The sequence below is a fragment of the Lepus europaeus genome, chromosome 20, assembly GCF_033115175.1.
Source record: "Lepus europaeus isolate LE1 chromosome 20, mLepTim1.pri, whole genome shotgun sequence".
In the NCBI taxonomy this organism is placed as follows: Eukaryota; Metazoa; Chordata; class Mammalia; order Lagomorpha; family Leporidae; genus Lepus; species Lepus europaeus.
The window spans coordinates 63,260,803-63,273,290 of NC_084846.1; the positions used below are offsets into that span (position 1 = coordinate 63,260,803).

The 12,488-nt window shown below is 56.3% G+C and overlaps 1 protein-coding gene across 1 annotated transcript in view; it reads right to left on the bottom strand.

The window, feature by feature from the left end:
* NUDCD3 (NudC domain containing 3) overlaps positions 1–12,220 on the bottom strand; it is a 97,097-nt gene extending 84,877 nt beyond the window's left edge. The window contains exons 1-2 of the mRNA XM_062178177.1: positions 11,980–12,220; positions 6,706–7,031 (exon numbers count right to left, since the gene is read on the bottom strand). Of these exons, the coding sequence (XP_062034161.1) occupies positions 6,706–7,031; positions 11,980–12,171 (518 nt within the window). The 5' untranslated portion in view covers positions 12,172–12,220. The remainder of the gene's footprint in view (positions 1–6,705; positions 7,032–11,979) is intronic.
* Between the last annotated feature and the right edge of the window lie 268 nt (positions 12,221–12,488).

The window sequence follows — 12,488 nt, forward strand, 5'->3', positions numbered from 1 at the left end:
GAGCCGCGGCGCCAGCCCAAATAAATTATTTAAAAAAAAAAAAAAAAAAGTATACACTTCAAAAAGAAAAAGCCATGAACTGTTTATTTCTGGGATTTTCATTCCACATTTACAGAATGGGGTTTCCCAGGGTGCGCAGCCCAGTTTCCACTGCTGTAGCACCAGAGCTGAGGTTGCTGCTTTGTAAAGAAGAGGTTTGCTGAGCGCCCAGTTCTGGAGGTTTGGAAGCACAGTGCTGTCTGCCATAAGGGCCTCCTGGCCATGTCACATCACAGCAGGTGCATACCTGGGCACACCTCTTAAAGGTCCTACCACCTCTTCACAGCTCCCTCCCAGGGACCAAGCTTCCAACACAGGAGCCCTGAGGGGATAAACCACATCCAAAGGGGCAGTGGGAAACAAACCACAGAAAGCAAAGCCAAGGCTGAGGGGGACAGACTTCTGCGAGTACAAACACATACTCCAGAAACCTCAGGGCACCACACAGGCCCAAAGCCACCAGGGCGTACAAAGGGGCTGGGGTGACAGGCAAAGAGCAGCCTGGAGCTGAAGCAAACGTCTGTCTTGACGATGGCAGTAGACACAGACTATATCTGTGAAAATTCGTAAGCTGTATTCCAAGACAGAACTGTACTGGTATGGAAATTATACTTTATTAAGACACAAAAGAAAAATATTATACTGCACACAATGATATAATAAAAATACATATGCAAACCATGAAGACGTAAGTTTATGTTATCCTAGTCCATGATTTCCCAGCACCTACGCTGAATTTGTTCAAGTTAAATACGCAAGCAGTGTGACATTGCTACAGAGTAAGAGCAGTCTGCCTAATACCGGGCAGTCTCCAACAATACGCGCCCACAGGAGGCCTGAGAAACCAGTCACCACAGCCACCTACGAGTAAGCACCCGAAGTTACCAAGCGGCAGAAGCGCAGCCCTACAGTTACGGGACACATGGCCTGGACTCTGGCGCACACCTGGGTACAGCAGAAGCAGGCCTTCCACACCCATCTCCAGCCTGGCTGGCACAGACGTCAGCCGTAACTGGAGAGCGGGGACAGCTCCCTGCTAGGGTCACAGAAAACCAGGGACAGACGGCCGGCCATCAGCACTCCCGCAGCCCCGTCTCATCTGAAAGAAGGTGGAGGCTGCCAAGCCAGAAGCTAGGATTCCTGCGACATACCCAAGTCTTCACTCCACCCGTCACTAGGGGGCAACGTGCGAACCACCTCTAACCCAGAACACGACCCAAGTTCAGGAGTGAAAACAGGGCCAAGTGTTTGGCGCTCCGGTTCAGACCTTGCTGGGACATGCATATCCCACACTGGAGGGCCGGCTCAGCCTGGGCTCTTCACTCCCAGTCCAGCTAACAGGACCCAGCTCCCTGCTGATGCACCTGGGAAGGCACAGACGACGGCCCAAGTCCTCGGGCCCTGCACCCACCTGGGGGAAGAGGATGGAGGTCCCGGCTCTGGCCTGGCCCAGTCCTGCCTGTTGCAGCCACTGAGGGAATAAACCACTAGCAGATGAAAGAGCCCACTCTCTCGCTTTCCATCTGACACTCCGGCTTTCAAAATAAGTTTCTTGAATAATAATTTGTTTCCTTGCAGGCTTTTTCTCTGAATAAATATATTTTTAAATGCTTTCCAAATTTAGTACTAGATTGCTCATTTGGGATCCTCCTTTTCTCACTTAACATTTTATTATGAATCTGTGTAAGTCAGAGATCAACCAAAAAAACACAACCAGTAGCAGACACAGGCAGGAACACAGCTGGGGTGGCAGGCGACTGTGGGACTCCAGACACCAAGGAAGCTGCCAACCACAGGAAGCACCTCTTCTACCTGAGCCCCCGCCCCACAGGCGGTCGGGGAACTGCTCAGGCCCACTCTGAAGGACACCCTCCTCCCCTCCAAGGCACTGATTACACAGAATGCCTTCACAGCCCACAGGGAGGACTGCTGGACTGCGTCAGCAAAGACCTTAGCCAGAGAGGGTGACACATGAACCTGGCCATCACTGCCTCCACACAGCCATCTTTTTTTTTTTTTTTTTTTTTTTTGACAGGCAGAGTGGATAGTGAGAGAGACAGACAGAGAGAATGGTCTTCCTTTTTGCCATTGGTTCACCCTCCAATGGCTGCCGCGGCCAGCGCACCGTGCTGATCCAAAGCCAGGAGCCAGGTGCTTCTTCTGGTCTCCCATGCGGGTGCAGGGCCCAAGCACTTGGGCCATCCTCCACTGCCTTCCCGTGCCATAGCAGAGAGCTGGCCTGGAAGAGGCGCAACCGGGATAGAACCCGGTGTGCCGGCGCCGCAAGGCGGAGGATTAGCCTGTTAAGCCACGGCGCCAGCCCACACAGCCATCTTTAAACCATCTGATAAATATGCTGAGCCACCTATGAAAATCCAGCACCCTTCCAATTCTGCTGGTGCAAGCGGAAACAAACCAGTGTAGTGAGCAGCGACACAGACTGAATGTCCCCGTCTCCGTCCCCCAGACCCGTGTGTCGACTCCCAACTCCAAGGTGATGGCACTAGGAGCTGAGGCTTTGGGAGAATGGCCACATGGATGCAGTCTGCGTGAAAGGGACTCCAGCCACGTGAGGACAGACAGACACGAAGCAGAGAGCAGACCCTCACCACCTGCCCAATCTGCTCCACCTCCAGAACTCCGAGAGAGGAATTCCTGTTGTTGGAAAGCCACCCAGCCACGGAGGCCACGGTTTTCTGTTAGAGCAGCCTGAAGGGACAAAGACAACTTTTTGGGCGGCCGCTGTAACACAATGGGTTAAGCCAGTGCCTGTGACGCTGCCATCCCACGTGGGTGCTGGTCAAGCCCCAGGTGCTCCACTTCCAATCTAAAAATCTAGCTTCAAAGGCCGGCGCCGTGGCTTAACAGGCTAATCCTCCGCCTTGCAGCACCGGCACACCAGGTTCTAGTCCTGGTCGGGGTGCCGGATTCTGTCCCGGTTGCCCCTCTTCCAGGCCAGCTCTCTGCTATGGCCCGGGAAGGCAGTGGAGGATGGCCCAAGTGCTTGGGCCCTGCACCCCATGGGAGACCAGGAGAAGCACCTGGCTCCTGGCTTTGGATCAGCACGGTGCGCTGGCCGTGGCGGCCATTGGAGGGTGAACCAACGGCAAAGGAAGACCTTTCTCTCTCACTATCCACTCTGCCTGTCAAAAAATAATAATAATAATAAATATAAATAAATAAATAAATAAAAATCTAGCTTCAATCTGGGAAAGCAGTGGAAGATGGTCTGAGTGCTTGCGTTCCTGCTACTCACATGGGAAACCCAGACAGTGCCTGGCTCCTGGCTTCAGACTGGCCCAGAACAAGCTGTTGCAGCCCTTTGGGGAGTGAACCAGCCAATGAAGATTTCTCTTTCTCTCTCTCTCCCTGTAACTCTGCCTTTCAAATAAATAAAGAAAACTTAAAACAAAAAGAGAGAGAGAGAGAGAGACACCTTTGGAAATTAGATCTTCATCCTCATGCTGGACTACTTTACAGAAAGACTACTGGTGAAGGTGGCAAGCAGGTGTCCAGCCTGGCAGTGAAGACGCCCATGTCCATGTGCAAACACCTGAGTCTGACTCCTGGCTCTGGCTTGACTCTAGCTTCAGCCAGTGCAGACCCTGGGAGGCAGCAGGGCTATAAGTAACTGGGTTCCTGCGACCCACATGGATTGTATTCCTGGCTCCCTGGTTCCAGCCTTATTTACTGCAGGCATTTGGAGAGTGTAGCAGCAGATAGGAGCTCATTCTCTCTGTTTATCCAATTGCCTCTGTCTCTCAAATAAATTAAAAACAAGAACATTTAAAAATAAGAAAAATAGGCCGGCGCCGCGGCTCACTAGGCTAATCCTCCGCCTGCGGCGCTGGCACCCCAGGTTCTAGTCCCGGTTGGGAAGCCAGATTCTGTCCCGGTTGCTCCTCTTCCAGTCCAGCTCTCTGCTGTGGCCTGGGAGTGCAGTGGAGGATGGTCCAAGTGCTTGGGCCCTGCACCCCATGGGAGACCAGGAAGAAGCACCTGGCTCCTGGCTGCGGATCAGTGCAGCACGCCAGCCATGGTGGCCATTTGGGGGGTGAACCAACGGAAAAAGAAGACCTTTCTCTCTCTAACTCTGCCTGTCCAAAAAAAAAAAAAAAAATTGACAGACATGAAAAAAGCAGGAAAATGTGACTCAAAAATCAGCAACCAAGCAAGAAAGACAGCAACAGAATGAGCAGGTAAAGACTCCAATTATTACAAATATCTCAAAGGATTTAAAGGAAACAGTAAGGGGAGAATTCAAAGCTATAAAAAAGAAATCAGAGGGAACTTGCAAAGCTGAGAAATAAAACATCAGGAACAAAAATTTACTGAGTTTAACTCAAGATTAGACACTAAAGGAAAAAAAGCATTTCAAACAAATAGAACAAACAAATAGAACACACCTCCAAGAAACAGAAGAAACGACTTCAAATGAAGCACAAGGAGGAGAGAGACACGCTGGGTGGGAGGGAGCCCAGAGCAAGTTCAAAAGTCTCAAGCAGGCTAAACACAAGGAAACCACCAAGGGCAGCTGGCCTGGGACACCCGCATCCCACGTGGGAGTGCCAGGTTCCAGTTCTCCTCCACCTCCACTCCAGCTTCCTGCTAACGCACGCTCCGGGAGGCAGCAGGTGACGGCTCATGTTCGCGGATCCCTGGCACCCACATGGGAGACGTGGACTGAGTTCAGACTCCCGGCTTCAGCCTGGCTACTGTGAGCATTTGGGGAATGAACTAGCAGACTGCAGATCTGTCTCTGTCTCTCTGTGTTTAAATGAATATGAAAAGAAAACCACACCAGAATAAATCATTATCAAACTGCTAAAACTGATACACAGATCATCTGAAAAGCACTCTGGAAGGTGGGGGACATGGGATGTGCCACCTGTGCAGCAGACAAGGAACTCCCACTCATTCTTCCCGGAAACCACGCAGGCCAGAACACACTGGAACGCATGCTTTACAACGGTGGGAGAAAAAAAAGTCAATCTGAATTTCTATGTCCAGCAAAAATATCCCCAGGAGTAAAGATGGAATAAAGGGCCGGCGCCGTGGCTCACTAGGCTAATCCTCCGCCTGCAGCGTCGGCACACCGGGTTCTAGTCCCGGTCGGGGCGCCAGATTCTGTCCTGGTTGCCCCTCTTCCAGTCCAGCTCTCTGCTGTGGCCCGGGAAGGCAGTGGAGGATGGCCCAAGTGCTTGGGCCCTGCACCCACAAGGGAGACCAGGAGAAGTACCTGGCTCCTGCCTTCGGATCAGCGCGGTGCGCTGCCTGCAGCATGCCGGCCGCGGCAGCCTTTGGAAGGTGAACCAATGGTAAAGGAAGACCTTTCTCTCTGTCTCTCTCTCTCATTGTCCACTCTGCCTGTCAAAAAAAAAAAAAAAAGATGGAATAAAGGCATTTTCAAACGAAAGCTGAATGAATTCATGAGCAGCAAATATACACTATAAGAAACATTAAACAAAGTTCTTTGAGGCCAGTGCTGTGACACAATGGGTTAAGCCACTGCCTGCAGTGCCGGCATCCCATACAGGTGCCAGTTCAAGCTCTGGCTGCTCCACTTCTGATCCAGCTCTCTACTCATGCGCCTGGGAAAGCAGTGGAAGATGGCCCCTGCCACCATGTGGGAGATCTGGAAGAAGCTCCTGGCTCCTGGCTTCAGCCTGGCCCAGCCTTGGCCATTGAGGCCATTTGGGGAGTGGACCAGAGGATGAAGACCTTTCTCTAACTCTTCCTCTCAAATAAATAAATAAATCTTTTAAAAAAAAAAAATAAAGTAAGTTAGCTCTTCAAGCTAGAACATATCAGCTCTCTTGCCCTCCGTCTCTACTTCCAGACTCCAAGCCTCACTCAGCTCCTTCTCCTCAGAGCCCCACGTGCAAGACCATCCTCCCCCCACCACCCTGGTCTGCCCACCCAACACCTGCTCTCAGGAAGCGGCAGGGCCAGGATGTGCATCCAGGCCGCCCCTGCAGGCAGACACCACACCTCGGGCACCGTGGGCCCACAGGCCAGCAGCACAGAGACACCAAGAACCAGAGCTGAGTCACTAAGGCTAAGCCTCACACAGTTCAAGTGAAGGCCTGGGGGCAGCCCGGTGCTCTCGTGGGTCTGACTGTGGACAGCTGTTACCACGCTTTCCAGGGAAGACAATGAAGAGGACTAAGGCCACTGAGCACCCACCCTGTGCACCTGAAGGCTGACCATGCAGCCTGCACAAATCATGACGTCAATCGACGCTGACCAAGAACCGATGTGTTGCCAAAACTAACCACCAGCTGTCCACAGGGAGGAAGCTGCAGAGCAGGAGGTCCTGCCTGGGAGCCGGTGCTGTGGCACAGAGGATAAAGCTGCCGCTCACAGCACCGGCAGCCCCAGCAGGTGCCAGTGAGTCCCAGCTGCTCCACTTCTGATCCAGCTCCCTGCTAATGCACCTGGGAGAGCAGCGAAAGACGCCCAAGTCCTTGGACCCCTGCACCCACGTAGGAGAAGCTCCTGGCTTCGAACTGGCCCAGCTCCAGCCGTTACAGCCAAGTAGGGCATGAACCAGCTGATAGAAGAGCTCTCTTCTTCTCTTTCTCTCTCTCTGTTAACTGTTCCTTTCAAATAAATAAATCTTAAAAAAAAAAAAAAAAGAAAAAAGAAAAAAAAACAGAGACCTACCTGGAGCTGGCTGGAAGTTCCCCAGGGACTTGAGCAGCCTCCGAAGCAGCTGCAGGAGCTCTCTCCTCCTCCGGGCCACTGGCCACCTCCTGCGCCGGCCCCTGCGGGCCTGGAGGCGGAGCTTTCTCCACCTCCTGTGGCTCACCCAGCTCTGGGGTGGCTTCGACCTCTACTTCCTGGACCGGGATGGGGACCGGTTCCTTCTCAGCTGCAGTGGCTGCCACGGCCTTGGCCTCCTCTTCTTCCTTTCTTCTGATTTTCTCTTCAAGTTCCTTCCTCCTCTTCTCATCATCCTGACGGGCCATGTGGTCAAAGGTCTTGAACACCTACAACCAAGCAGCCATGCACTCGTCAGCCCATGTGCAGCACAGACTGGAAACTGCAGAAGCGCGGCAGAACCCTCTAGGTAGGGAATGCAAGGGCAGGGACCAAAAATGTTCCCTACTGGCAAAACCAAAACACTCTAACTTCACCAAAAGATGACGGGAACATGGTCGTTAACAGGGGGCTCCAAAATCCACAAAACTGAAAGCTGACAAGCCAAGGCAAGCTTGTTCACACTGCGCTGAACTACGAGTCGGGAAGGCACAACTGGGCCCTGTGCTGTGGCATAGTGGGTAATGCAGGCATCCCATATGGGCGCAGGCTGGAGCCAAGCTGCTCCACTTCCGATCCAGCTCCCTGCTAATGGTCTGAGAAAGCAGTAGAAGATGGCTCAAGTACTCAGACCCCTGCACCTCCTGGCTCCTGACTGGACTGGCCCAGCTCAAGCCATTGTGGCTATTCAGGGAGTGACCCAGCAGATGGGAGATCTCTTTCTGCCTGCTTCTCTCTCTCTGTAACTCTGCCTTTCTAATAAATAAATAAGTCTTAAAAAAAAAAAAAAAAGGCACAAAAACATGCTTGAACTCAGTAGACAAAATGCAAACCGATCTACTGACATGTCGTCACCCTCTCTGCCCCAAGGAGACACAGTGCAGGCATTTAGCCCACCGTCTATCGGGTGCCTACACACAAGGGATGCAAAGAAAAAATCCAGTGACAGTTCCTGCCTTCTAATAACTGAGAATCCTCGGCCGGCACTGTGGCTCACTAGGTTAATCCTCCGCCTGCGGCGCTGGCACCCCGGGTTCTAGTCCCAGTCGGGGCGCCGGATTCTGTCCCGGTTGCTCCTCTTCCAGTCCAGCTCTCTGCTGTGGCCCGGGAAGGCAATGGAGGATGGCCCAAGTGCTTGGGCCCTGCACCCACATGGGAGACCAGGAAGAAGCACCTGGCTCCTGGCTTTGGATTGGCACAGTGCGCCAGCCGTAGCAGCCATTTGGGGGTGAACCAACGGAAGGAAGACCTTTCTCTCTCTCTCTCTAACTCTGCCTGTCAAAAAAAAAAAACAAAAACCTGAGAATCCTGGTGTGTAGCCAAGCCCTTAACCTTTTCTGGGTCCCAGTCACAACAGCAAGGTGCCGGGAGCTCTCCGCCAACAGACAGACCCCACACAACCCTAACAGAGCGCTGATGGATGCCCTGTCAGACTGCAGGAGGGGATGATGAGCCCTTCCCAGGAAGAAAATCCAGGGAGAGGGAAGGAAGGGAAGGGAGGAGGGGCTCTCCACCGGGCCCTGTGCAAGAAGACAGGTCTTCCATGGGGAACCAGCGGGGGAACACCGAGCTCCAACCCCACTGGAAGGAAGGATCCGGACACCAACCTGGGAAGTGGGCGGGGTCCTACCCTAGGAGCAGGGCCTGCCGGAGGGCGCCAGCACAGACCCATGCCAAACCCTCCCCAAAGTCTTGTGAGGAAGACAGCGTCGACACGGCTCGGGGACTGAAGTGACCCTCTCCAGGAGGAAGGGGCACAAGCCAGTGCCCAGTGACAGGCCGCGCAGGGAGAACAAGCGAGACAGCAGCAGACCCAGCCCCTGCAGCAGAGACCCGAGTCCTCAGTGCACTTCCTGTGCGCGTTCACAGCCACCCTGCCCCCAACACCCGGATCTTCCCAACACCACGCAAGCAAGCCAACGAGTCCCCTCTCCTATACCCGAGACCTGATGCCTCTCCGTAGCCCTTCCCCGTGGTCCTGCCCACCGGCGCCACCCAAAAGCTCTCCCATGACACCAGGGCCTGCTACGGCCACACCTTCTCATGCTCACTCTAGAGTCCCAGTTCATATGTGACCTCCAAGCAACCTCTCGGATGACAGGAGCTGCAGAGACTGTTCCAAGATGTCCCAGTGCGTCACCTGAGGAACAGGACCAGGCAGGCTCCCTGACCCTCAGGTCCAGGACTTCTCCGCGGTGCTTCTCACGTAGTCACCAACTGCAGTGCCCGGCACATCTTCCTGAACTACCTCCTCCGCCAAACACTGCTAACTGACGGACTGAAACCCACAGTCCTCACTGTGGCTAAGGGCTCGCACTTGCCCACGGTCCACTCCCCAGGCCAGCAGGGACACGTCAGAGCTCCAGGACAGAGCGGCCAGCATGCCCACCCAGAGCCTCTCTGCCTGTTTCGGCACTCAGCACCGGCGGGGGACCTGGCGAACGGAGTCTTCCGACGTGGAGTCAAGGGCAGACAAGAGAAAGCTCCTAAAAGGCAGGTGAGTAGGGGTCGGGGTCAGGAGACGAGGCTGGGCTGCAGCGGGTCCCAGCCTGCGTATTTTAAGGCTCCAACGCCCAACAAGACCCTTGCCAACAGTGACAGGGCCTTTACGAGGGTCATGCCAAGCGGGCTTCTGTGGAGACAAGAGCAGGTGGCCAGGAGTCACCCAGACCTTCTCAACCGAAGCAGCCAGGGGACAGCCAGCGAGGCTGATGGCTGAGAACCTCTTCCAGAAAGCAGGCCGCCCCTCTGCCACCTGCCGGCCTCCGGGACACGGCCCGCCCCTGGAACCACCCCCAAGGTGCCCTCCATCTGTGGCCACTCCAGTGACCCCACCTCCTGCGAGACTCAGTTCCGCAGCTCAATAACCCCCAGGCCCAGCCTTCTTTGCACAACCTCAAACTCCGCTTACCTGCAACTACACCCTCCCTGTACACCCTGGTGACAGGCCAGGTAATGCACTACCATTGTTTTTTTTAAAGAATTATTTTATATATTTGAAAAAGTCAGAGAAAGAGGTAGAGCCAGATAGCGAAGTCTTCCATCCGCTGGTTCGCTCCCCAAATGACCCCAACACACAGAGCTGAGCTGATCCGAAGCCAGGAGCTTCCTCCGGGTCTCCCATGTGGGTGCAGAGGCCCAAGGATTGGGCCATCTTCTACTGCTTTCCCAGGCCACAGCAGGGAGCTGGATCAGAAGAGGAGCAGCAGGGACTTGAACCGGCGCCCATAAGGGATGCCGGCACTGCAGATGGTGGCTTTAACCCACTGTGCCACAGCAGCGGCCCCACATTATCATTACTGATATGGGGCCCAGGACAGACAGCGAGTTAGGATTAAATGAGCTGGAAATTACTCCACAATTTCTGTCTCCAGCCCTGCACCTCACATACCAACCCAGCGTACTCACTTCCCCGTGATGCACCCAAGCCTCCTATACAAGAAGACCCCACGTGAGACGCCTGCCACGAAACCCTGGCAGACCTCACACTACAGCGCATCCAGCTCCACACGGGCACGCTGAATAGGGGGCCATCCCCGCCCCATAAAGGGGGTCCCAGGACGTGGTCCTTTCCGGCCTTCTCGCGCACGCGCGCTCTTTGTGAGCACCTCTCGACAAGGGGCCGCCACACTCACACCTGAATGTATACTCACTCTCTCCCTTTAAGTAATCTCGTCTCTGTCTTGAATTCTTATCTCCCACGGGAGCCAGATGGTGGAACAAAAACAGGGAGTCTCGTCCCTACAACAGTGGATCGCCCCTCACTCTTCCCTCCCCTGCCTCGATCCCTGCTCCCGCACCCCCACGGCATTCACTGGCTGCCAATCTACTAAGTGAGAGTGTTAGTCTATACTCGGTGCTTTGTCATTAGTTACCAGATAAACGGACACATCCATCCTTGATCCAAGGATCAAGACCAACCTCTGACGGTGTGCAGAGTTAAAGCAACACTCCACGGTGGCAAACATGGACCCAGCAGACACACGTTCCTTCCTCCTCCATACCTCCCTGCAAGCTACTGTCATCCCACCCCCCACACGCGAGTTCTCACCCCACTGTGGAACGGTCACCCGCCAGTGCAGAAAGTGTTCAGTTCCAGCTCTGTGTGTTCTTGGCCAGCTCGCTTAACTTTGCTTAACTGGTGCACCAAATTCACCCTTACCTATCTCACAGGAGCCCTGGGAAGATCAGCCGCGAGACCTTCACGACACTGTCACCCGGTCCTCCAGGCAGCCGCTGCGCCAGCTCCCGGTGGCTCCCACGGCACCGGGCCACGGGTAAGGCTGCGGAATGGCCTCCCCCCCACCCCACCCCCGGGCCACAGCCACACACTCCTCACACACTCTAAGCCGCAAGCTCCTTCCTGCCGGATCCAGATCCGAGGGAAGCAGCACCTGAGAGCCTGCAGCGCCGGCGCCTGGGGCACCTGGCACAGTGACTCGGAGCCCGGCGCCAGGTGCCACCGACAGCACGCCTGCCTCCCCAGCTTCCCACACACAGGCTCAGCGCTGGGCCCGGCACTCACTCCCAGCCTCACCCGGAGTCCCACCTCGCCCACAGAGCCTCGGTTTCTCTCAATCGTCAATTTGTTTACTGATCATTTCAAAGTTAGGGAGAGGGAGGGAGAGAGATGCCATCCACTGCTCCGCCCCCCAAGCGCTGGCAACAGCCAGAGACCAAGGGGGGGTTTGGACGCCATCCAGCCTCCCACTTGGGTGGCAGGGTCCGAGTACCCGGCGAGCGCGGCTGCCCACCGGCAGGAAGGCAGAGTGGACCGAGGGCTGGGATGCGGGATGCGGGCCTCAGCGGCGCGCCAGGCGCCCAGCCCTCAGCCCCATTTCCCTTCCTTCCCTCCCAGCTGGCTCAGGCCCACAGCCGGCCTCGCAGAGCCCTCTGAAGCCCACCTTCGCCGCGCCCGTGGCGGCCGGGTGCGGGCCACGCTCGGGACACGCTTACTGCTTCCCTCGCAAGCGCAACTTCGCCGGGTCGCTGCCAGCTCGCACCAACCCGGCCTGGGAGGCGTGCACCGGAGTCCGGAGGCAAACCTAGCCGCCGCTGCAGGGGCGGCCCTGGGCCGGCGAGCGCGCAGGTGCCCCCGGCCAGCACGGCGCCCCCGCCACCCCGACCCTCCCACCGCGCACGGGAGGGAGGCGCGGCCCACACCTGCGGCCGCCTCACCTGCAGCACCAGGGCCTGCGCCGCCCCCGGCGGGAAGCCCATGCGGTCGGACGGCTGGCGCAGCAGGCGGTAGAAGTCAGTCTTGCGGTAGAGGAAGCCGAACAGCACGCGCAGGAAGTCCTGCACGTTCCCCACGTGCTGCAGGATGCCCAGCAGGGCCTGGTCGTACAGCTCCGCAGCCCCGGGCTCCATGTCGCCGCCGCCGCCGCCGCCCAGGGACGCGCACACCGCGGGTCCCGCGGACCGCCGACCGCCACTTCCGGCGCGCGCCCAACCGCTCCCCCGGACCGCTCACCCGCGGGACTTCCGGTCCGCCCTCGACCTGCCCCGCGACCCCGCGCGGCCCCCACTCGCCGCGGTCCCCAAGATCCCGCCGCCTTTTCCCGGGACAGCGCTCTCCGAAAGAGCCGGGTCTGGGACCCGACGAAGCGCCTACGCGCAGGGAAGCCCGTGGCAGCCGTGCGAGGGCCGGCTGGCGGCCATGTCTGAAGCGGGCGGAAGAGCCGTGG